Source organism: Gekko japonicus, unplaced genomic scaffold (genome assembly GCF_001447785.1).
Source record: "Gekko japonicus isolate JY-2015 unplaced genomic scaffold, Gekko_japonicus_V1.1 scaffold961, whole genome shotgun sequence".
Lineage (NCBI taxonomy): Eukaryota > Metazoa > Chordata > Lepidosauria > Squamata > Gekkonidae > Gekko > Gekko japonicus.
In genome coordinates this window covers 531,901-557,178 of record NW_015175384.1, presented here as the reverse complement: position 1 = coordinate 557,178, position 25,278 = coordinate 531,901, and the positions used below count along the sequence as shown (strand labels likewise).

The window sequence follows — 25,278 nt, the reverse complement described above, 5'->3', positions numbered from 1 at the left end:
TGCAGTTCAGCATCTTAACCATTTGAGCCACCGCAGCCCCATCTTAGAAATATTAGCACGTGTCAAATGCCCTTTCTTGTCATGAGTTCGTATGTGATGTCATCTCCCCCCCCCCGGGGGGGGGTACAGGTCGGTTGTAGTTCGTGTGTTTTCAGGATGGTTCAATTTGTCTGAACAGGCCTTCAAGTCGGCAGAGAAGAAGACCAAGCAGACCCTGAAAGAAGTCCAAACAGTCAGCACCATTCAGAAGGCCAGGAAGGTTTATTGGTGAGTTGCCTGCGTAGGTGGTCCGAACTCTCAGCCCCCCCCCCCCCGTGGGGGGGACGGAGGGGGGCATTTTTTGAAACCAAGACTGAGAGACGGTTGAAGTTCCATCCTCTGTGTCTGCATTTTAGTTGGGGGATGCCTGACCTTTTTGGTGGGGCTAGTGGACAGGATCCGTGTCGTGCAGGGCTAGCTTGTGTTACTGTAGTGTAGGGGTCATTTCGTAGAAAACGAGGTGCATGAGCTCATTATCATAACTCATTAGCATAACTTATTTGCATAGGCCACACCCCCTGACATCACCGGAAGTGTGTCAGAAGGCAACACCCACCGCTCAGGCTCCACTGGACTGTTTTGGATTGCTAGCTGTTGGGGGGCGGGGGCGAGCAGATCTGTCCTCGCAGAGGAGGGAGAGCTTGTACCTGAATAAAACTTGGTCTTAAAGGTGCCACTGGACAGTTTTGGACTGGGGGGCCGGGGGGCTCTGCAACTTACCTGGCTGCTCCTTGCTCTGACTGAGGGCTGCTGGGAGCAGGGGGTGGGGCTTGTTGCATGTGCCCGCTCCCTGGGCTCTTTACTGCCGGAGCTCCGCTCCTGTGCGCTCCTGCAGGAAATGACCCCTGCTGTAGTGAGATGAAAGGTGGGGATGGTGGGGGATGGGGTGGGTGCAGTGTTCTCTCTAAGCTGAGCTAGTGTGAGCTACCTCACAGTTTTTTAGCCTCCAGGTTACAGATTTTTGTCTTCGCTCCGGAAGGACGGCCCCAAATCAAACTAATTTATGCAGTAGCCAAATCGCTCGCTCACAACGCTAATGCCAGTGAGCTCACAAGGTAGAATTTTTGCTCACAAGACTCCACAGCTTAGAGGGAGCGTTGGTGGGGGGAACAGGTACAGGAGATGCCTTGACAGGTATGATGATGGAAAGCGGTCCCCAAGGTGTCTTCATGGCTAGGAAGAAGGAGAAAAGATGCTCTTTACTGGAACAGGGCATCCTTTCCAGGTGGGAGAGAGAACACGTCGGCCCTTTGATGTGTTAACATCTCTTGATTGGAGGATGCAGGTCTGGCAGGCCGGAGACCCAAAGCGCAGCACCCCGCTTGCCTGAAGACCTCCGAGCACGCTTTAGGGGGGGGGTCCGAAAAGGGGAGACCACATCAGTTACTAATCTGCAGAATCCGTGTCTCCTGGAGTTTGCTCCAGGAGCGAGATGGGTATTTCTGATCAGAAGCCAGCAGGTGGGCTCCCAGAGGCTGGACGCTGTCACACATGTTAAATAATGCCGTCTCGATCCACTTCAGCGATAGTTTGCAAGCGGATTTTGCCATTTGACACAGTAAAATCAATTTGCAAAGTGCATTGAAAGTGGATTGACAGTGCGTTACTTAGTGTGTGTGAAAGTGCCCCTGATCTGTATGCCTGATGGAACAAACCGCTAATCCTCCTTTCTTTCCAGAAGTTAATTTGAATTACCGTTTTAGTTCCTTTAAGTTACATTCCTAACTAGACCTTTTGTATTTGTGGTTGTGGTTGTTGTTGTTGTTGTTGTTGTTGTTAATAATAATAATAATAATAATTATTATTATTATTTGGTTTATTAATCACCCCATCCCAGCTTACGCCGGGCTCTGGGCGATGTACACAGGGCAAAATGGCATAAAACAAGATTTAGATTTTAAAATATCCATATACAGTTGATGATGTTGTAAATCGGTTTATACTTGGGAGGGGCACTCCCCGTTTCTCAGATGCCTTTTGCACTTGAGGAGGCAGGAAGCGGTTCCTAGTAGCAATGCTCCCTCTAAGCTGTGGCATCCTGTGAGCAAAAATCCTACTTTGTGAGCGACCGGCATTAAAGTTGTGAGCGAGCGATCTGGCTACTGCATGAATCAGTCTGCTCTGGAGCAATGTTCCCTCTAAGCTGTGGAGTCTTGTGAGCAAAAATTCTACTTGGTGAGCTGCTGGCATTAAAGTTGTGAGCGAGCGATTTGGCTTCTGCATAAATTAGTTTGCTCTGGAGCCAGCCTTCCTGAGCGGAGACAAAAAAGTGTGAGCTGGAGGCTAAAAAACAGTGACCTAGCTCACACTAACTCAGCTTAGAGGGAACACTGCTCTGGAGCCAGACTTCCTGAGCGAAGACAAAAATGTGTGAGCCGGAGGCTACAAAACTGTGAGCTGGCTCGCACTCACTCAGCATAGAGGGAACACTGCCTAGTTGGGAGGTGGGGGCTCGAGCTGCAGGATTTGGGGTAGACCAGAAACCCTACTTATAAATAAGCAGGAGATGACTGTTTAGCAGGGCTATTTTTGGGCAGGAACGCACAGGAACGGAGTTCCGGCTGGCTCCCGAGTTGGCCACGCCCAGCAGGAACTCATTAGCATAACAGGCCACACCCAACAGCAGAAACTCATTCGGATTGGCTACATTAGGGGTGTGTGGCCTAACATGCAAAGGAGTTCCTGCTCCCAAAAAAATGCCCTGGGTTTTGACAACAAACAAGGTAAACAGAATAAGAAGCAAAAGGTGGGTGTGGCTGGATAACCACACTTCTGGTAACATGGGAATGCGGCCTAATGTGCTCATGAGCGGTGCTGTCAGGGGGTGTGGCCTAATATGCTAATGGGTTTCTGCTGTTGGGTGTGGCCTATTATGCGAATGAGTTCCTGCTGGGCTTTTTCTACAAAAAGAGCCCTGCAGTGTTTAGAAAGTATGGGGGGTTTTTTTTGGGGGCTGGCCGTAGTTTCGATAGGCCTTCTGCCGTTTCCCCCAGTAGCTCCACCCACTTCGCAGTGACATCTCAGCTTGTTGCCCACGGAGGGTGGGTTGGATCTTCCAAATGTGCCGGCAGCCCCCCCCCCTCCCCGAGAAGAGGCCGCCTTGGTCCACCTCCCTTCCCCTTCTTCACTGGAGCCAAAGCAGAATGTATTCTGGGCACCCCCCGTGGTTTTGAACAGGTCAGCAGACGGTGGGGTGGGGTGGGCGTTTCTACTATCCAGAGGGGGGTGCCCCTGCCAAGACCTCTGTAATAACCCTTTTCCTGTTGTGCCCACGTTTTTGCTCCTGTCTTGATGGCTTGATGTGATCTGACAGGTTTGAGAAATTCCTGTGGTTCATTAGCTCTGAAAATTACCTTGTTATAGCTGGAAGAGACCAGCAGCAAAACGAAATGATCGTCAAGAGGCACCTGAGGCCAGGTGAGCCGCCATGTAGCGCGTGAGACGTTATGTCCTCCCCGTGAGTCAGTCCAGGGGGAGGCTGGGGCATGCACATGAGACCCCCCCCCCAAGAGGAACCCTGGGGTGGGGCGGGATGGGGCGTTTGCCCGGGGGTGTGTGGAGGAAAAGGCCATCAAGTCACAGCTGACTTATGGCGCCCCCTAGTGGGGTTTGCAAGGTAGGAGACGTTCAGAGGTGGGTTTGCCACTGCCTGCCTCTGCACAGTGACTCTGGGACTTCCTCGGTGGTCTCCCATCCAAGTACTAACCGAGGCCGACCCTGCTTAGCTTCCCAGATCTGATGAGATCAGACTAGGGCAGATGAACAGAGGTGGTTGGCCATGGCCTGCCCCTGCATAGCAACCCTGGACTTCCTCGATGGTCTCCCATCCAAGTACTAACCAAGGCCGACCCTGCTTAGCTTCCGAGACCTGACAAAATTGGGCTAGCCTGGGCCATCCAGGTCAGACCAGACCAACAGAAGTGCTTGGCCATGGTCTGCCTCTGTGTAGTGAGCAGTGTTCCCTCTAAGCTGAATTAGTGCGAGCCAGCTCACAGTATTTCAGCCTCTGGCTCACACATTTTTGTCTCAGCTCAGGACGGAGGGCTCCAGAGCAAGCTAATTGATGCAGCAGCCCAATCGCTTGCTCACAAATCGCTTGCTCACGAAGTAGGATTTTTGCCCACAAGACTCCACAGCTGAGAGGGAGCATTTGTAGTGAGTGACCCTGGACTTCCTGGCGTCCCTGCTTAGCTTCCCAGACCTGATGAGGTTAGAACATAAGAACATAAGACAAGCCAATGTTGGATCAGGCCAATGGCCCATCCAGTCCAACACTCTCTGTCACACAGGGGCCAAAAACACCAGGGGCCATCAGGAGGTACAGCAGTGGGGCCAGGACACTAGAAGCCCTCCCACTGTTGCCCCCCCCCAAGCACCAAGAATACAGAGCATTCCTTGCCCCAGAGTTCCTATCTATACCTTGTGGCTCATAGCCACTGATGGACCTCTGCTCCAGATGTTTATCCAATTCATAAGAACATGAGAGAAGCCAATGTTGGATCAGGCCAATGGCCCATCCAGTCTAACACTCCGTCACGCAGTGGCCAAAATATACCAGACGCCATCAGGAGGTCCAACAGTGGGGCCAGGAGGACACTAGGAGCCCCCCCCCCCAAGCACCAAGAAGACAGAGCATCACTAGCCTGGGCCGTCGAAATCAGGGCCTTTGCCTGGTAACTATCCTGAGTGTAGCGGCAGGATGGGGAAAGGGAATTGATTTTTATTTCTTTTCAACCCATCTGGGTGGCTGAGACGGGTGTTGTTATTGGGCTGGGATAACCGTGGGACTGTAGTCAGCGCCCCCACAGGGAGGACTGCTATGGAGTCTTTGCCTTGGTCCTGCACGCAAGGTCCATGTCGCTCGCTCAGGCTAAGAAATTTCACAGGGCGGTTTCAAAGCGAACATAGGAAGGGGCGACCTGTGCTTGATGCCCTGAAAGAGGGTGGGATCGAAATGTCCTAGGGAGACAGAAGTGCATCTTGCCAGTTGCTCTGAGAATCACCACTGATCTCTCTTGTGTCTCCTCCCCTACGCAAGGCGACATCTACGTCCACGCTGATCTCCACGGAGCCACCAGCTGCGTCATCAAGAACCCAACAGGTGACTCCTCTGGGGAAGTGGGCTGGAATAACTGGGGCACTGGGATCATCGGGGATGGATCAAGATGGGTCACCACGTTGGTCCGTTTGTAGCAGCAGAAAAAAGCCAGAGTCCAGGAGCGCCTGAAAGACTGACAAAGTTTGTGGCAGGGGAGGAGCTTTCATGCGTCACCGCCAGGGGTCATGTTGTAGAAAAAGAGCTGCTTAGCTGCTTCTTGCTCTGACTGAGGGCTGCTGGGAGCAGGGGGCGGGGCTTGTTGCATGTGCCCGCCCCCAGGGCTCTTTACTGCCGGAGCTCCGCTCCTGTGCGCTCCCGCAGGAAATGACCCCTGGATGGATGGATGGATGGATGGATGGACGGACGGACGGACAGACAGACAGCTTTTTAAATTAAAGAGATGCTAGAACTCTCAAGAGGGAAATGAAGTTTTCAATCTGTATACTGAAAACTAATGAACTTGTAAACGTTCCCCCAGAAAAACAGCCACAGATGGATGGATGGATGGATGGATGGATGGATGGATGGATGGATGGATGGATGGATAGATTATATAGGTAGATTTGATAGATAGATGATGGATGGATAGATTAGATAGATAATAGAGAGATGATGGATGGATGATAGATCAGGGGTGTCAAACATGCAGCCCGGGGGGGCAGATCAGGCCCCCGGAGGGCTTCTCTCAGGCCCGCAATGGAGCTGGCTGTCTTCTGCTTCTTCTTCCAGTTCTGCTGCTGCTGCGTCATCGTAGGTTTGCAGCTTACAGGTACACACCTGAGCAGTATACTCAAGTCTGCAACAGCACAGACATTTTGATGCAGTAATTCAGAGCAAGAGGGTCCAGTTATCAGACACTGTTAAATAAACAAAATATTCCCAGAGTGCTCATGTTTTAAGCATGTTTTTATTTTAAGTGGAAAAAACCCTTTGTGTTTGTGCCCTTTATGAAGTTTGTATCTCCGCTACCTGGCATAACCTTTTATGACACACATGGCCCGGCCCAACGAGGTCTCATTTATGTCAGATCCGGCCCTCGTAACAAATGAGTACAACGCCCCTAGATTAGATTATAGATTAGATAGATAGATTAGATTGATGATAGATGATGGATGGAGGGATAGATTAGATAGATGATAGCTAGAGGGATGGGTGGATGGCTAGATTAGACAGATAGATTAGATAGATGATAGATTAGACAGATGATGTATGGATGGCTAGATTAGATAGATCAGTGATGGCAAACCTTTTAGAAACCGAGTGCCCAAACTGCGACCCAAGACCCACTTATTGATCGCAAAGTGCCAACACGGCCATTTAACCTGAATACTGAGGTTTTACTTTAGAAAAAACAACTCATACATTAATTTAAGATGATCCAAACAAAGTAAGGGAAGCAATCCCAAATGCTTTCATTTATTTGGCAGAGAATTCGACACTTTAATGATGGTCTGGGCCTGGCTGGGGCGATGGCATGTGTGCCCACAGAGAGACCTCTGAGTGCCACCTCTGGCACCCGTGCCATAGGTTCGCTACCACTGAGATAGATGATAGATGAATGGATGGATGGATGGATGGATGGATGGATAGAGCAGCTTAGAGACCAACAAGATCGTTGGAGTTTGAGCCTGAAATCTCCCTAGAAGCTTAAGTGATCAAACTGAGGGTAATCATACGTTGGTTGAAAAAGTGGAAGGCAGCAGGAACTGTTTGTGTGCCTGTTAGTTTACAGGGCTAAACTTCCTGCTTGGTCCTCCTCCCCACCCCCACAAGTGGCTGTTGGTAGCAGTTTGGCTTCTCTCCGTCTTAACATTAACCTGCTTCCGCCGCTGCCGTTCCAGGGACCCCCATCCCACCTCGGACGCTCATGGAGGCAGGCACGATGGCTCTGTGTTACAGTGCGGCTTGGGAGGCCCGTGTCGTCACTAGCGCCTGGTGGGTGTATCATCACCAGGTAATAAGGCCTCGGGGCGCGGCTCTCAGGCTTGCCTGGAAAACGACTCTTTCAATACAGAGCAAACTTTAAGGCCAGGAGGAGAAGAAGAAGAAGAAGATAAGAGATTGGATTTATACCCCGCCCTTCACTTGGGAGTCTCAGAGCGACTTACAAACTCCTTTCCCTTCCCCTCCCCACAACAGACACCCTGTGAGGTGGGTGGGGCTGAGAGAGCTCTGACACAAACTGCTCTTTTTCAAGGACAGCTGTGGCAGAGCTTGTGACTGACCCAAGGTCACATCAGCAGGTGCAAGTGGAGGAGTGGGGACTCAAACCTGGTTCTCCCAGATTAGAGTCCACGCACTTAACCACTACACCAAACTGGCTTTAAGGAGCACCTTAAAGACCAACACACTCTTCCAGGGTATAAGTTAAAGGCCAGTGAGGACCATAAGAAGACATCTCCTGGATCATATGGGTGGTCCATCTAGTCTGGCCCTGCTCTTGCACAGTGGCCAGCATGTTCCTCTGGAAGGCATAGAAGCCAAAGTCTTCATTAGAACATCTGAAGATGGCTGCTGGATCAGACCAGTGAGGGTCCACCTAGTCCAGCTTCCTGTCTCACACAGTGGCCAACTAACAAAACTGAGGGGTTACAGCTAGTGTAGAAAACCAAGAATATAGAAGCTGTAATGATGTACAGGAGCTGCGGTGGCTCAAGTGGTTAAGACGCTGAACTGCAGGCTGTGGAAGGTCAGTAGTTCAGCAGTTCGAGACCCGAGTGTGCCACATGACGGAGTGAGCTCCCATCTCTAGTTCCAGCTCCTGCCAACCTAGCAGTTCGAAAGCAAGAAATTGCAAGTAGATAAGATAGGTACCACTTCGGTGGGAAGGTAACAGCGTTCCGTGTGCCTTGGTGTTTAGTCATGCCGGCCACATGACCACGGAAATGTCTTCAGACGGACAGTCAAACGTACTGTTCTGCGCTCTCTCAGAGAGCCAGTTTGGTGTCATGGTTAAGTGCGTGTACTCTAATCTGGGAGAACCTGCTTTGATTCCCCACTCCTCCACTTGCAGCTGCTGGATGACCTTGGGCAAGCCGTAGTTCTGATAAGAGCCGTTCTTGAAAAAGAGCAGTTTCTGTCAAGAGCTCGCTCAGCCCCACCCGCCTCCCAGGGTGTCTGTTGTGGGGAGGGGAAGGGAAAGGAGTTTGTAAGAAGAAGAAGAAGAGAAGAAGAGATTGGATTTATACCCCGCCCTTCACTTGGAGTCTCAGAGCGGCTTACAAACCCCTCTCCCTTCCCCTCCCCACAACAGACACCCTGTGAGGTGGGCGGGGCTGAGAGAACTCTGACAGAAACTGCTCTTTTTCAAGGACAGCTGTGCCAGAGCTTGTGACTGACCCAAGGTCACATCAGCAGGTGTGAGTGGAGGCGTGGGGAATCAAACCTGGTTCTCCCAGATTAGAGTCCGTGCACTTAACCACTACACCAAACTGGCTCTCTGAGACTCCAAGTAAAGCCGCTCTGAGACTCCAAGTAAAGGACGTGGTATAAATCCAATCTCTTCTTCTTCTTCTGCGCTCTCTTAGAGCCTTTACCTCGGAGCCTTTAATGGCACGAAGGTGTTCTCTGCTTCTAGCAGGCATTCACCTGACGTGTGTTCGCTACACATGTGGTTTGAAAGTCGCATGATGCTACCATATTCTGCACCATTATGTCAAGCAGGGGACAGTGTTCATCGACATATGTACCCCATCCTTTGGGAAGAGCTCCCAGGTGGGATATGTCTGTGAGAAGTAGGTGGTCATCCTGGCCGGACCTGGTTTATTTTGCTTTCTTGTATTTCTTTTCTTTTTAGGTTTTTAAAATTTCTGATTATTTTGTTTTGTCTTACGCATTTATTAGGCGTCTTCCTTCCTTACGGCACTCCAGGCAGCTTCGCAGCACAGATAAAACACACACAAAATGAAATACATGAAAGCCAACATTTAAAACCACCTCAGGGCAGCTAGCAGCGCTCCCTCTAAGCTGTGGAGTCTTGCGAGCAAAAATTCTACTTTGTGAGCTGCTGGCATTAAAGTTGGGAGTGAGCGATCTGGCCGCTGCATAACTTAGTTTGTTCTGGAGCCCCATCCCTTCCCGAGCAAAGGCAAAACGCTGTGAGCTGGAGGCTAAAAAACTGTGAGCTGGCTCGCACTCACTCCGCTTAGAGGGAACACTGGCAGCTCGTAAACCTTGCTGAATGCAGCCCTACATAAAACCAACATTTAAAATTACGATTTTGGAGTGCGTTGATCAAGTGCAGCCCTGAATAAAAACGCCTTCAGCTGCCTCCTTAGCGATGGAAAGTAAAGGGGGCCAGGCGCACCTCCCCGGGGAGGTTGCTCAATATTCGTGGGGCCGCCAACGAAAAGGCCCTTCCTCCTGTCCCCACCACTGGTTTGGTTGTCAGACGCAGGGCTTTTGCCAGCCTCCGGGAATGGCCGTAGCCTTCATGGGTGTTTCTCTCTGTGTGTCTTTGTCTAATCACCATAGCAAATAACAACGTGTTTCATCAACATCTGGGCACAGAGCAGGGGCCACTGGGGGAGTGGAGAGAGGGAGGTATTTGTGAATTTCTCGCGTTGCGCAGGGGGTTGGACTGGATGACCCCTGGAGACCCCTCCCAGCCCTGTGTTTCTAACATCTCTGGCTAAATTCCTTGCAGGTGTCTAAAACTGCCCCCACTGGAGAGTATCTGACCACTGGAAGCTTCATGATTAGAGGTAAGGACTCCCTGGGGCTCAGGTGCCCCTTCCTCAGGTCCTGCCAGGCAAAACTCCCTGGGGGCAGACAGGCTGGAGTCCTCAGAGGGTTGTTATCCCGCCGGTCGGGCCAGGGGACCCCCCAATTTCAGGGGCCCCAATCCACCACTTACCAGCTGGCCGGCAGGGGAAGCCCTATCCCCAGACAGCAGTGTCTCACGGGGATGCCGCTGATGCAGTGACTTCACTGGTAGTGATGTCATCTCACTTGTGTTGTACATATTAGATTCCATGTCAAAAATGAAGTCAAAATGAGGAGGAAGTTCTTGTATTTTATTGTAATGAAATATGGAAAACAGGCCAAAGGACCCATCAAAACTGACTGCTTTCTTCTCAGCATAATCAGGAAAAATGCCTCAATTAATAGGGAAACAATTAGACCAAATAGTTAACCAACAATTGACAACTTTCTTCTTTTTCTTCTTCATCTTCTTCTTGAGCATATTCTGAACCTATTCAGGAAATACATGATATTTTATACATGGACTGACATAATCAAGAAAACAATATTCAAACAGCATAATTGCTTACAAAAGACAGTGGTAATTTGAGTAATAATCCTCTGATTGGCCAGATATAAAGAAACATATCTACGTCAAACTAAGTGTTTACTTAACCTAACCTAAATGATAATGGGCAAGGATTCTTCATATCAGATTAAAATCTTATCTGACCCAGGCATTGAAAGGTTTGCCCTAAGAACTACAGAATCATAAACTTTGTACCTATTATGTTGTCTGTTAACCTACAAGAGGAAAGCCTTCTATATAACAGGCCTTTCTAACATCCTAATAAAATATTACTTAAAGAACAAATCTATAAAAACCAGAGAAATATGAATATGAACAATCAAGAAGAAAAAACCTATATATGAAAATCTTTATATTCCCATTCATACTACACTGGGGCTGTTGCATGGTGACGCTCTAGTATTCAGTGTGTGTGTGGGGGACACTCTATGGTTACCATAGAGTTTTTGCCCTGAACGCTAGAGCGTTGCCACACAATGGCTTTAGCGTGATGATGTCACTACCGGCGATGTCATTGTGCCATGCGTGCAAATCACGTGTCCCAACAAGGAGGCAGCAGCCCCACACCGCAGGTAAGGTGAGACCTGTCACCCAAAAGTTCCCAGCCATTCTGATTTGTGTCGTGGCAGGCAGAGATTCTAAGGTGGGGGGGGGGGACGCGGTTCAGTACCCAGGACCAAATTCCGCCATTGCTGGGCAGAATTACGGAATGCGCATATCCTTGATCCTGTGTTCTCCTTTTCCAGGGAAAAAGAATTTCCTCCCTCCTTCCTATCTGATGATGGGCTTCAGCTTCTTATTTAAGGTATCGTGCCTTCAGTTGGTGACTTCTGTTTATTTTGGGAGGCGATGGGATAATCCGTACTAGAGGACTGTGTCGGTGCCCCCCTCGACGGTGGTTCCCTTGGAGGTCTCTGGTCACGCCTGATTCATGGAGAACCGGAGAAGCCCTCTATAGAATTGCTGACTTGTGCACTGTAGCACTGTGAGCTTTAGTTCCAGGGAAAATAAGTCTGCCTGAAGAAGAATCTGTCGAAACACGCAGTTTTTGCCTGGTTGCTTGCTTTGATGCTTGCGGAATCACCTTTTGTGGAGAATATAACAGCCTGCTGCATCTCTCATCATTTACGACTGTTGCAGCCTGCATCAGTCTCATATCAGGAGCAAGATAGCTGTGGAGTCTTGTGAGCAAAAATTCTGCTTTGTGAGCGACTGGCATTAAAGTTGTGAGCGAGCGATTTGGTTACTGCATAGATTAGTTTGCTCTGGAGCCCTCCTTCTTGAGCTAAGATAAAAATATGTGAGCCGGAGGCTAAGAAACTGTGAGCTAGCTCACACTAAGTCAGCTTAGAGGGAACACTGGTCTACAGCATTGGGCTAGGTCTCTGTAGCTGTGGACTTTTCTATTAGTAGATATATAATGTTCTTTAGGTTTTTGTACTATATGAATATTTATAAGATACACCAGGGTCTCTATTTAAATCAATATAGGAAGACACAAGTGGATATTAGTAGAGTGTGTTTTGTTCTAAACACGGTGTTTCTTTACGTTTGTCTAACTTTGCCGTGTTTCCCGTGTGTTTGTTGCTGATTCAGAAGTAGTCATGCACTTAGGGGACCCTGGGCATCTAATCAGTTTACCTAGGACCAGGTCCTCTGTCTCCTAGCTAGAGGTACCTCTCTGTAATTGCATAGGGTTCGCTCTGAGTATAGTAAAGTAAATACTACTGCCCTGACGTGGATGGCGTAGGCAAGCCCGATCTCGTCAGATCTCGGAAGCTAAGCAGGGTTGGCCCCGGTTGGTACTTGGATGGGAGACCACCAAGGAAGTCTAGATAGTTCTGGATTACCTTGGTGGTCTCCCATCCAAATACTAACTCAGACCCTCCCTGCTTAACTTCCCACATATGAGATCAGGGTTTAGTCTGGGCCATTCAGGTCAAGGCAAGAGACAGTCAGAGGTGATTTGCCATTGCCTGTGTAATGATTCCTTGTTTTATGAGTATGTGTGTGCCTTTAAATGCTTGGTTGGAGTGCATGGTTAGTGGACTAGAGTGATTGAGAGAGACAGATGTGCTGTGACTGCTGGATGACAGAGTGTGGGAGGGGTTTTTGAAGTGAATCTGTGTGGGTGTGTCAGTTATGAGAGACAGTTGGAAATCGGTTGGGATTGTTCAGTTAGAGAGTTAAGTCAGCGAGTGTTCAGTTAGTTCTGAGTGAGTTCTTAAAGAGTGCAGAATATATATGTCCTTAGCCTGAGTGGCTGACTGAAAGAGTGACTCCTGTGTATGTTGGAACTGAGTGTCAAAACAAACAAAAAGTAAAGGGAAAAAAAGACTGTGTGTGTGATACATTTGACAGACATGAAAATATCCCTTTATCCAAGATAGTTACAGAATAACCAACCTCATATCTTGTTCTTACTTCAACAAATCATCTCTTGTTCAAGTTTATCCCCGAATTTAGTTCTGTCTTTCCTCAGGACCACATAGATCCAGCCCCCGACTCTAGGTCACTTTACCAGCAAAAGAAACAGAGAGAAGGTTTGGAAATCCTTAAATTCTTGGTGGCAGCCGAATCTACCCCGTTTACAGAAGCAAAGAGCACACTTAAAGGGAAAACCAGTCCTCCCTAAAGAGAGAACGCCACAGCCTGCCTTATGTGTAGCAACCCTGGACTCCCTTAGTGGTCTTCCATCCAAGTGCTAACCAGGGCGAACCCTGCTTAGCTTCCAAGATCTAATGAAAGCGGGCTATCTAAACTTAGCAACAGAGTAAGTCATAGGAGCTGCGGTGGCTCAAGTGGTTAAGACGCTGAAGTGCAGGCTGTGGAAGGTCGGTAGTTCGGCAGTTCGAGACCCGGGTTGCCGCATGACGGAGTGAGCTCCCGTCTCTAGTTCCAGCTCCTGCCAACCTAGCAGTTCGAAAGCAAGACATTGCAAGTAGATAAATAGGTAGGGAACAGCGTTCCGTGCGCCTTGGTGTTTAGTCAAGCCGGCTACATGACCACGGAAACGGCTTCGGACAGCGCTGGCTCTTCGGCTTTGAAACGGAGATGAGCACCGCAACCCTAGAGTTGGACTCGACTGGCTTTCGAGCAAGGGAACCTTTACCTTTAAGTCATAGATGTTGGTTTAGTCTATAGGAAAAAGCTGGCCCAGCATACCCGGTGAGGGTGTGGCAGAGTGGAGATTTTCTGGAAAATGGTTCCTAAAGTTATTCATGAAATCTGGACCATGATTCTTCTGAATTTTTTTTTTACTTAATTGCACTGAAATTGTCCCAGTTGCTCATGGGAGGCTGGATGGTGCTAAATTTGTTGTCAGTGGCAAGAATACTTTTTGCTAGGTATTGGACGACCCAGCGCCTGCCTAATAAGAAAGAATGGCTGTGTTAAAAGTCTATGATACTTTGTGAATGGTAAAGCCATCTGCCCTGCATTGTTTGGGGAATATCAGGTATGGAGAAGAGAGTTGGCAAGCTTTAATTAGGGATTTAAATTTAGTAGTAGAGAGTAAAGCATAAAATAGTGTGGTCTGCTAGCTACAAATGAATGTATGTCGGCTGACTTTCAAACTGAATATTGTTTCATACGATTGCAATGTACGTGATGATATTAAAATTGATTATGTATGATTTTTAAAAGAACATAAGAGAAGCCAATGTTGGATCAGGCCAATGGCCCATCCAGTCCAGCACTCAGTGTCACACAGTGGCCAAAACTCAGAGGTCCTCAGGAGTTCAACCAGTGGGGCTGGACTCCAGAAACCCTCCCAACTGTTGCCCCCCCAAGCACCAAGAAAACAGAGCATCACTGCCCCAGACATAAGAACATAAGAGAAGCCATGTTGGATCAGGCCAATGGCCCACCCAGTCCAACACTCTGTCACACAGTGGCCAAAACCCAGGAGCCATTAGGAGGTCCACCAGTAGGGCCAGAACTCCAGAAGCCCTCCTAACTGTTGCCCCCCCCTCAAGCACCAAGAAAACAGAGCATCACTTGCCCCAGACATAAGAACATAAAGTCCTGGCCCCACTGGTGGCCCTCCTGATGGCACTTGGTATTTTAAGAACATAAGAACATAAGAGATGCCAATGTTGGATCAGGCCAAAGGCCCATCCAGTCCAACACTCTGTATCACACAGTGGCCAGAATACCAGTGCCCTCCGGAGGTCCACCAGTGGGGCCAGGACATTAGAAGCCCTCCCACTGTTGACCCCCCCCCCAAGCACCAAGAAGACAGAGCATCACTTGCCCCAGAGCCCCTATCTATACCTTGTGGCCAATAGCCACTGATGGACCTCTGCTCCATATGCTTATCTAATTCTCTTTTGAAGCCGTCCATGCTTGTAGCCGCCACCACTTCCTGTGGCAGTGAATTCCAAGTGTTAATCACTCTTTGGGTGAAGAAGTACTTCCTTTTATCCGTTCTAACCCGACCGCTCAGCAATTTCATGGAGTGCCCATGAGTTCTTGTATTGTGAGAAATGGAGAAAAGTATTTTTGGCCACTGTGTGACAGAGTGTTGGACTGGATGGACCTTTGGCCTGATCCAACATTGGCATCTCTTATGTTCTTAAGCCATGTTGGAGCAGGCCAATGGCCCTTCCAGTCCAACACTCCACGTCACACAGTGGCCAAAACCCAGGTGCAATCAGGAGGTCCACCAGTGGGGCCAGGACACCAGAAGCCCTCCCACTGTTGCCCCCCCCCAAGCACCAAGAAGACAGAGCATCCCTTGCCCCAGACAGAGTGTTCCCTCGATCCCTTGTGGCTAATGGGCCTCTGCTCCATATGTTTATCCAGCCCCCTTTTGAAGCTGTCTATGCTTGTAGCTGCCACCCGTTCATTGATTGATTGATTGGATTTTTATCTCGCCCTTCCCAGCACGCAGTGGTAATTCCAGTACAGAAGGCCAATACGTTTTGTGTGTGTAAATGCTTCAGGAATCCTTTCTGGTCCCTCCCATGACTGGTGATTGCCGGGTTGCCATTTTCGGATGAAAACAAACCTTTCTCTTTCCTCCTTCAGGCGGACGACTCTTGCGTTTGGAGACACAAAGGTGAGCGGAAGGTCAAAGTGCAGGACGAAGACATGGAGACCGTCACCTCCAGCACCAGTGAGCTGGCAGCCGAAGAAACGGCACCCCTCGGTACGCTTGCGAAAAGGCTGAGCTCGAAGGGCTAGATTGGGAGCGCGCAGGGGTCATTTCGTAGAAAAAGAGGCGCAGGAGCTCATTAGCATAACTCATTAGCGTAACTTATTTGCCTATGCCACACCCCCTGACATCACCGGAAGTGTGTCAGAAGAAGGCAACACCCACCGCTCAGGCTCCACTGGACTGTTTTGGATTGCTAGCTATTGGGGGGGGGGACGTGCAGATCTGTCCTCGCAGAGGAGGGAGAGCTGGTACCTGAATAAAACTTGGTCTTAAAGGTGCCACTGGACTCTTTTGGGCCGTGGGGCTGTGGAGGGGCTCTGCAACTTACCTGCCTGCTTCTTGCTCTGGCTGAGGGCTGCTGGGAGCAGGGGGTGGGGCTTGTTGCATGTGCCCGCCCACTGGGCTCTTTACTGCCGGAGCGCCACTCCTGTGCGCTCCTGCAGGAAATGACCCCTGGAAGCGTGCACTGATCAAACGCAGGGCACAGTCATGTGTTAAACGTAGACAGGGTTTCCTTCAATAAAGCCATGCATTCGCCCTGTCTTTTCATGGAGGCTTTTTGGGGAAGGAACCTATTCCAGCTCACGTGAAACTGCCTTATACTGAATCAGACCTTTGGTCTGTCGATGGGCCATCTAGGTCAGTGTTGCCCTCTCAGGCTGGCAGCCGCTCTCCAGGGTCTCAGGCAGAGGCCTTTCACCTCCCTTACTGCCAGTCCTTTTTCACTGGAGACGTCGGGGTTTGACCCTGGGACCTTCTGCATGGACGGCAGAAGCTCTGCCCCTGAGCCACGGCCCCTCCTGTATAATACAAGAACGCACGGAGCTGCTTCAAACTGAATCAGGCCCTTGGCCCATCAGAGTCGGTATTGTCCACTCAGACTGGCAGCTGCTCTCCAGGATCTTAGAGCAAAGTATTTCCCATTATCTTGCAGCTGGCTCGTTCAGCTGGAGGCACTGGGGGCGGAACCTGGGGCCTCCTGCATGCCAAGCCAATGCTCTGCCAGTGAGCCACAGCACTTCCCTTTAAGGGAAGAAGAAGAAGAGATTGGATTTATGCCCCACCCTTCACTTGCAGTCTTACAATCACTTGGTGGCTTACAATCCGCTTCCCTTCCTCTCCTCACAACAGGGGCCTTGTTGAGGTAGGTGGGGCCGAGAGAGCTCTGACTGAGAACTGCTCTTGAGAGAACAGCTCTGAGAGAACTTGTGACTGGCCCAAGGTCACCCAGCTGGCTTCATGTGGAGGAGGGGGGGAATCGAACCCGGTTCTCCAAATTAGAGTCTGCAGCTCTTTACAACTGCACCAAACTGGCTTAGAGGTAGCACCATCAGGAGCAGTGTTCCCTCTAAGGTGAGTTAGTGTGAGCCAGCTCACAGTTTTTTAGCCTCCAGCTCACACATTTTTGCCTTAGCTCAGGAAGGATGGCTCCAGAGCAAACTAATTTCTGCAGCAGCCAAATCGCTCACTCACAACTTTAATGCCAGTTGCTCACAGAGTAGAATTTTTGCTCACAGGACTCCACAGCTTAGAGGGAACATTGATCAGGAGGACAGTTGTAGGCCGAGGGAGAAACAGTGGGCCAACTCAGACGCCGAAAGTGAATCCATTCCTCCTTTTGGTAAGGAGTTGTGAAGAAGCCTGAAAAGTGGCCGATTTTTTAAAAATGGGCTTCCTGAAATCTGAGAGACAGCAAAATTTATCCCACAACATTCTAGACTGTCGGCAACATCATTGTTTCTCTTTTCTCGAGAGAGCTCTCTCAGCCCCACCCACCTCACAGGCAGTGTTCCCTCTAAGCTGAGTCAGTGTGAGCTAGCTCACAGTTTTTTATTTATTTATTTATTTATTTATTTATTTATTTATTATCAAATTTGTACCCCACCCTCCCCTCAAGTGGGCTCAGGGCGGCTTCCACAAAAGCATAAATACATTAAAATTACACAAATATTTAACCACACGAATAAAAACTTTATAAATAAAAAGTGCTGGCGGCAGTTAAATTAATCTAGATGGTATATTGCCTCCGGCTCACACATTTTTGCCTTAGCTCAGGAAGGATGGCTCCAGGGCAAACTAATTTATGCTGTAGCCAAATCACTCGCTCACAATTTTAGTGCCAGTAGCTCACAAAGTAGAATTTTTGCTCACGCGATGCCACAGCTTAGAGGGAACATTGCTCACAGGGTGCCTGTTGTGGGGAGGGGAAGGGAAAGGAGTTTGTAAACCACTCTGAGACTCCTTTGGGTAGTGAAGGGCGGGGTATAAATCCCATCTCTTCTTCCTCTTCATGCAAGGCATTGATTTTTCAGTGGAATTTACTTCCAAAAGGTGACTGAGGATCCCAGCTGCAACTTCAGCAAGGCAAAAACATACCTGCAGAGCTGCGAAATGTCACCGGCCCTCCTGAGTCTGATTGCTGCCTCCTTCCCTGGCCCTTCCCTTTGTCGTGAATGCTGAGGAGTGCGGACTCTAATCTGGGAGAACCAGGTTTGATTCCCCACTCCGCCACTCGCAGCTGCTGGATGACCTTGGGCAAGACATAGTTCTGTCAGAGCTGTCCTTGAAAAATAGCTGTTTCTGTCAAGAGCTCTCTCAGCCCCACCCACCTCACAGGGTGCCTGTTGTGGGGAGGGGAAGGGAGAGGAGTTTGTAAGACGCTCTGAGACACCTTTGGGTAGTGAAGGGCGGGGTATAAATCCAATCTCCTCTTCCTCCTCTTCCTTTTCCTCCTCTTCTTCTTCTTCCTCTTCTTCTTCCTCTTCTTCTTCCTCTTCCTCTTCTTCTTCTTCTCACTCCAAGTATTAAGTCCAAGGCACAGTTTGCAGTCTTTTCCCCTCCCCCCTTTTTGAGTGTTCACGAAACGTTTTCTCTGCAAACTGTCTTCCCCGATGCTCCAGAGGAAGACGACGTCAGCAGCAGCGATGAGGACGAGGGAGGGGAGGCCAAGGAGAAGGCGGAGAAGGGGGAAGACTCGGTTGAAGGGCGGTCTCCGGAGGTCGGCGAGGATGGGGCAGGGGATGCCATGGCTTCAGAGGGGTCCTCCAGTGAGGAGAACCCCAGTTCAGAGGAAGAGGCTGAAGAACCAGCCGAGAAGGCCCAAGAAGAGGAGGAGGAGGAGATCAGTTTTCCAGACACGACCATCGATCTCTCACACCTGCAGTCCCAAAGGTAATGAAATGAGGCAGGAGGGCACGGAAAAGGAAGGAGGGCAGCATTTGGGAGGGGGGAAACTAGAGGTGTAAAGGCCCAGGAAAAAAAATCCGGAAAAGTTTTTTGGGGGGAGGGGGCTCCATGTTTTTTTCTGAGCAGACTGGAAAAATTGGGGGAGCTTTGGGGGAAAAAATCTCCTGTGAAATATTTTCCTCCTAAGAATAATTAAAATGCGTGGTAGAAATGGACAAATTAACTCTAACTTTGAAAGGACAGCCAGAAACCACATTTGGTTGGAAGAATACAATAAGTAATTTATGTAGACATTTAACACTTGTTAAGGATATATAAAGTACAATTTTGATATATTTGCAAGCGATATACATAATGATATAAGTTGAAATATATAAATGTATGTTAAATTAGGCATGAGTTTGTCAAGAAGGAATTGTAAGAATAACTTCCCCTCTTTTGTGTTTGTTATGTCTTTCAAATAAAAAAATGAATAAGAAAAAAAGAATTATTAAAATGCTTAAGGGTTTTTGCATTCCGAAGGAATAACATGGAAAGGCCTGAGGGCTTTTTCCAGTGGAAAAATTGGGAAATTTGGGAGAGTATTGAAAAAACACACCCTCCTATGATTTTTTTCCCCAGTAAGAAACACCTTGTCCTGCAATATGTTGTCGAAGGCTTTCACGGCTGGAGTTCATTAGTTGCTGTAGATTTTCCGGGATGTGTGACCGTGGTCTTGGCATTTTAGGACCTGACGTTTCGCCAGCAGCTGTGACTGGCACCCTCAGAGGTGTAACGCAGAAAGGTGGAGTACTCTCTGTGTCAAGGCGAGAAGCAAAATGGTAGGCAGGTAATTTATTTGTAACAGGAAACCTCAGGAAACAATCCATATACAAAAGAACCTCCTCAGGAAAGCTCCTCCATTAGCATGTTCACAGCCTGGGGAACTCCTACAAGATAATGACTCGGCCCTGCCCCACCTTCCTAAGTAGATACAAATTACCTGCCTGCCATTTTTCTTCTCACCTTGACACAGAGAGTACTCCGTCTTTCTGTGTTATACCTCTGAGGATGCCAATCACAGCTACTGGCAAAACGTCAGGTCCTATAGTGCCAAGACCACGCAAATTTGGGGGGGGGGATGGAAAAAACCCTCCCATTTTTTCCCTGTGGCTTCAAAATTCCAGGAAATGTTACACCTCTAGGGATGACTGGGGTGCAGATATTCGGGTACAGTGTCTGTGTCCAATGCTCTCTCTGTCCTGTTGCAGATCCCAGCTGAAATCGGCTCCCAGAGAGGACACCGCGAGCGTAGTAAGTCCTTTGCCCACACGACTGCAGTGCTTGCTGGCCAACCTGGAGGAAGAGCCCTTCTGATTTTCTTTCCATTTGCAGAGCGATGGGAAGTCCCAGAGCCGGAGGCATCTCTCAGCCAAGGAGAGGAGGTAAGCAGGGACCTCGGCAAACTCTGCTGCTGCTGCTGCTGCTGCTGCTGCTGCATAGGGAAGGGGCCGTGGCTCAATGGCAGAGCCTCTGCTTGGCATGCAGAAGGCCCCAGGTTCAATCCCCGGCATCTCCAGTTAAAAGGACCAGGCAGCAGGTGATGGGAAAGACCTCCGCCTGAGACCCTGGAGAGCTGAAAAGAGAGGCTATGGCTCAGTGGTAGAGCCTCTGCTTGGCATGCAGAAGGCCCCAGGTTCAATCCCCGGCATCTCCAGCTAAAAGGACCAGGCAGGAGGTGATGGGAAAGACCTCCACCTGAGACCCTGGAGAGCTGTAAAGAGGGGCCGTGGCTCAGAGGCAGAGCCTCTGTTTGGCATGCAGAAGGTCCCAGGTTCAATCCCAGGCATCTCCAGTTAAAAGGACCAGGCAGCAGGTGATGGGAAAGACCTCGGCCTGAGACCCTTGAGAGCTGAAAAGAGAGGCTGTGGCTCAGTGGAAGAGCATCTACTTGGCATGCAGAAAGTCCCCGATTCAATCCCCGGCATCTCCAGTTAAAAAGGACCAGGCAGGAGGTGATGGGAAAGACTTCTGCCTGAGACCCTGGAGAGCTGCTGCCAGTCTGAGTAGACAATGCTGACCTTGATGATCGATGGTCTGATTCAGTAGAAGGCAGCTTCACGTGTGTTTTGGGAGGGGCAAAGCATCTGCTTGGCATGCAGGAGGCCCCAAGCACAATCCCCAGTGTCTCCAGTTAAACACAGGACCAGGCAGTAGGTGATGCAAAAGACCTCCACCGTAAACCCTGGAGAGCGGCTGCCAGTCCGAGTAGACAATGCTGACCTGGATGGACCGAGGGTCCAATTCAGAATAGGTCTGCTTCACGTGTCGGGAGCCTCCAGCTTCTCAGCCAAGAGTGAGGCCCAAGGAACAAGCTCACAAGTGACTGGGGAATGCCAGAAGTGCTCCTGTTGCGAGGCCGGCACCATTCTTTCGTCAGAAGACAAGACACATAATCGGCTTGGCTGTCGGAGGAGGCAGTACGGGGCAGTGGTCGGAGCAGATCAGGGATTGCTGGTGCCACCCTTTTCTTTAAGGGGAGCAGCCTAACCCCGCTCTAGACTGACCACCATCTCTCTTATATATAAAGCTCGTTTCATGTGAGTCCTGGAACACGCTCCCACAGGCTTTGGCCAGGAAGACCTGTCGATCACAAGGTCTTGGCCATCCATTGGTGGCTGCATTGGCAGGGTCTCGCCATCCATTGGTGACTGCGTGCCCTTGTGTTGTCAACACCCTTCCACCCATCCTTCCCAGCCCAGGCTTTCCGCCTCAGTAAGCTGCCAGGCGGCAGAGGCAGCGTGCGCTCCGGTGGCCGAAAGGGCTCGTTCGCCCGGCGCCCTGCCTTCTCGCCTCCTTCTCCCCCGCCCTGGCGGCTCATCCGGCCTCAGCGGTGCGCCGCCTGCTGCCCTGACGCCAGCCTTTGCTACTTCGCCCAGACCCACGCTACTCCGCCCCTCCCTCAGTCTGCCTCTGTCAGCAGCAAGGTCCCCTCTAAGCTGTGGAGTCTTGTGAGCAAAAATTCTACTCTGTGACCTACGGGCATTCAAATTGTGAGCGAGCGATTTGGCTTCTGCAGAAATTGGTTTGCTCTGGAGCTCCATCCTTCCTGAGCTAAGACAAAAATGTGTGAGCCGGAGGCTAAAAAGCTGTGAGCTAGCTCACACTAACTCAGCTTAGAGGGAACATTGGTCAGGAGCCGTGGGCTGGCTCTGGCGATGGTGTGGCCTCTAGGTGGCCTGTCCTGCCCCCGACTGCCTGTGGCTCTCGGTGGGGACCGGCGCGCACTCTGCCCCGCGCTCCTCCACGCCTCCAGGTGGGTCAGGGGCCGCGGGCCGCCTTGCGCGCGTCCGGGGCTCCGGGAGTGGGGGGAGCACGCCTCCTCCACGACGCCACGCTCACCTAAGCCCTCTGCTAGAAGCTCGTTGCATTTTGGCCGGCAACGGGCCTTCCTCCTAGTTCATCATACTGTCGAATGTCACGGTGATCATATCACGACTAGCAGACGTTTTCCTTTTTCTCCCTGTTTGAAGTCCCATTTGGAAACTGTCAGGGAGGTCTGGTGCCTGTTTGGAGTCCCTGAAAAGCGTACGAATTCTGTCTTTCCTCAGAGAGATGAAGAAGAAGCAGCAGCCACCGAGTGACCCCGGCAACGATTCGGACCCTCCGAGGGGAAAGGCGGAGGAAGAGGCCCAGCTCCCGCCCCCTCCCGGGGGGAACAAGAACACAGCCCCCCAGCAGCCGGTCAAAAGGCGGCAAAAGGTGGGCAGAATTGCCTAGCTGGCAAGCTAAACATCTGTCTGCCCCGTTCAGCTTCTGCAGTCTCTCCGCCTGCCTGCCAAGGGGCAGAAGGGGTTGGCTGTGCTGCGGAATACCGAGGTGGATCTTGGTCTGGTTTGTGTTTCACAGAATCATAGAAAGTTGGAAGGGACCTTGCAGGTCATCTAGTCCAACCCCCTGCACTCTGCAGGAGCACGGCCGAAAGATAGCCCTACACAACTACATACCTCGGCCATCTCAACCTTCGTCGTATATATATATATATATAACTAGCACAGGCAATAATGGTGGAGTTGGGTGTCTCTTGGGCTATGTTTCATTGGAAGAATCATAGAATGTGAGAGTTGAAAGGGGCCTTGCAGGTCATCTAGTCCAACCCCCCTGCACTCTGCAGGAGCACAGCCGAAAGATAGCCCTACTTACCTACAACATACCCAGAAGAGGGTCGTCCAGCCTCCGCTTGAAAACGTCCAGCGAAGGAGCCTCCACCACCTCCCGAGGCAGTCCGTTCCACTGCTCAACCACTCTCACAGTTAGGAAGATCCTCCCGATATTTAGCCGGTAACGACTCCCTTGTAATTTCCACCCATTAGATCTAATCTTGCAATCTGGCGCAAGAGAGAATAGAATCATAGAATGTTAGAGTTGGAAGGGACCTTGCAGGTCATCTAGCCCAGCCCCCTGCACTCTGCAGGAGCACAGCCGAAAGATAGCCCTACATACCTACAACTTACCCAAAAGATGGTTGTCCAGCCTCTCCTTTAAAACGTCCAGCGAAGGAGCCTCCACCAGCTCCCGAGGCAGACTGTTCCACTGCTCAACCACTCTGACAGTTAGGAAGTTTCTCCCGATATTTAGCCGGTATTGACTCCCTTATAATTTCCACCCATTAGATCTAGTCTTGCAATCCGGAGCGAGAGATAATAGATCCGCTCCATCTTCTACATGACAGCCCTTCAAATACTCGAAGACTGCAATCATGTCCCCTCTAAGCCTTTTCTTTCCCAGGCTAAACATACCCAACTTTAAAGTGGGTGTCAGTTCACAGCTGACTTCTGGCGACCCCAGCAAGGGGCTTCGAAGGCAAGTGAGAAGCGGAGGTGGTTTGCCATGGCCTTCCTCTGCAGAGCGTTCCTTGGTGGTCTCCCTTCCAAGTACTGACCCTGCTTAGCTCCCAGTTTATGGTGGCCCCAGCAAGGGGCTTTCCAGGCAAATGGGAAGCAGAGGTATTTTGGCACGGCCTTCCTCTGCAAGAGCCTTCCTTGGTGGTCTCCCTTCCAAGTACCGACCCTGCTTGGCTTCCCCCAGCAAGGGGCTGTCAAGGCAAATGGGAAGCAGAGGTATTTTGGCACGGCCTTCCTCTGCGGAGACTTCCTTGGTGGTCTCCCATCCAAGTACCGAACCTGCTTAGCTTCCCCCAGCAAGGGGCTTTCCAGGCAAATGGGAAGCAGAGGTAGTTTGGCACGGCCTTCCTCTGCAAAGCCTTCCTTGGTGGTCTCCCTTCCGGGTACCGACCCTGCTGAGCTCCCGAGATTTGACAAGGTCAAGCTATACCAGGCCGACTTCCCTCCCTTTGGTCTGGTTGGTCTCCCTCAGGCCCGTAGCCAGGATTTTGCGGCTTGTGGGGCAAAACATTTTTTTCTGGCGGGGCTGCCATTATTTTCCATAATGAAGTGGGGGGGCACACGCCCCTGTACCTCCCCTCCTCAAGATCCAATTTGTGTAATTTTCCCCACAGAGTCTGTCCATCCACTGAGTCGAAGGCTCTACGGAGATCAATAGATGCAACGTTTAGCTTGCCTCTAGGGTGCCAAAGATATTTTTCAGCTAAAAAATATAATGCTGCACAGTGATGTAAAGTAGGGTGGTTTCTTACAAACCCAATTTGCTCTCTCCCTGGTAAATTGTGAGAAGTCATCCGCTCAGATAATTTCTTAAGAAGATGTTTGGCATAGATGTTTCCCTAGAATAGACAAGAGACAAATGGGTCTGTAGTTCTCTAAGTGGTTAGGGTCACCTTTTTTAGCTAGGTGGCATGCAGCATCAAACCAGGAATTAGTTGAGCATTTCACAGACTTACAGCCAAACGGTTGGGCAAAACCACTGCGTTTATCAACAATAGAATTATAAACTAAGAGAGTCTCTGTTAGCGATTTAGTACAGGATAGCTTTTGGTTTAGTTGCATCCCAATATCACTATGCATCCAGTGCTGAATCGGTGTCGAAAGGGCCGGGGTCCATTTTGTTCTCTTATATACAGGGCAATCAGTATTTTCAGCGCTAAACAGAGGGGGATGATTAAATACATCTATTGGGGCTTTTGTGGGCTCCCCTGTAAATCGGTTGCTTTCACTGCTAGGAGTAAATTGCTTCTGTTTGTATTTTGAGTAAAAAATGATATCGTTGATTGAGTTTGCCTGTGTCCTTTATAGAGTTTATATCTCCGATACCTGGCATTACGTTTTATGGCACACGGTGGCCCGGCCTGTCAAAGTGACATATGAGTTTGTAACCAATGAGTTTGTAGCGTTGGGGGAATGTTTGCAGCGGGCGGTGTTCCTGCCACACATCTCCAGGGAGACCGGCTTTCACCGCTCTTCCTTTGCATCTCTTGCTAAGCTTCCTCCCCCGCTGCCCCTTCTTTTCTCCAGAGCAAGCTGAAGAAGATGAAGGAGAAGTACAAAGACCAGGACGAGGAGGACCGCGAGCTCATCATGAAACTGCTGGGGGTAAGGAGGCTGGACCTCTCGGCTCGTCGGGTTG

At 50.1% G+C, this 25,278-nt stretch overlaps 1 protein-coding gene across 1 annotated transcript in view; it reads left to right on the top strand.

The window, feature by feature from the left end:
• NEMF (nuclear export mediator factor) overlaps positions 1-25,278 on the top strand; it is a 66,387-nt gene that overhangs the window by 29,872 nt on the left and 11,237 nt on the right. Inside the window, exons 16-27 of the mRNA XM_015425608.1 lie at positions 179-267; positions 3,353-3,456; positions 5,078-5,140; positions 6,979-7,091; positions 9,783-9,840; positions 11,156-11,214; positions 15,441-15,561; positions 18,471-18,741; positions 20,007-20,049; positions 20,131-20,180; positions 22,347-22,497; positions 25,167-25,244. Coding sequence (XP_015281094.1) covers positions 179-267; positions 3,353-3,456; positions 5,078-5,140; positions 6,979-7,091; positions 9,783-9,840; positions 11,156-11,214; positions 15,441-15,561; positions 18,471-18,741; positions 20,007-20,049; positions 20,131-20,180; positions 22,347-22,497; positions 25,167-25,244 — 1,200 coding nt within the window. The remainder of the gene's footprint in view (positions 1-178; positions 268-3,352; positions 3,457-5,077; positions 5,141-6,978; positions 7,092-9,782; positions 9,841-11,155; positions 11,215-15,440; positions 15,562-18,470; positions 18,742-20,006; positions 20,050-20,130; positions 20,181-22,346; positions 22,498-25,166; positions 25,245-25,278) is intronic.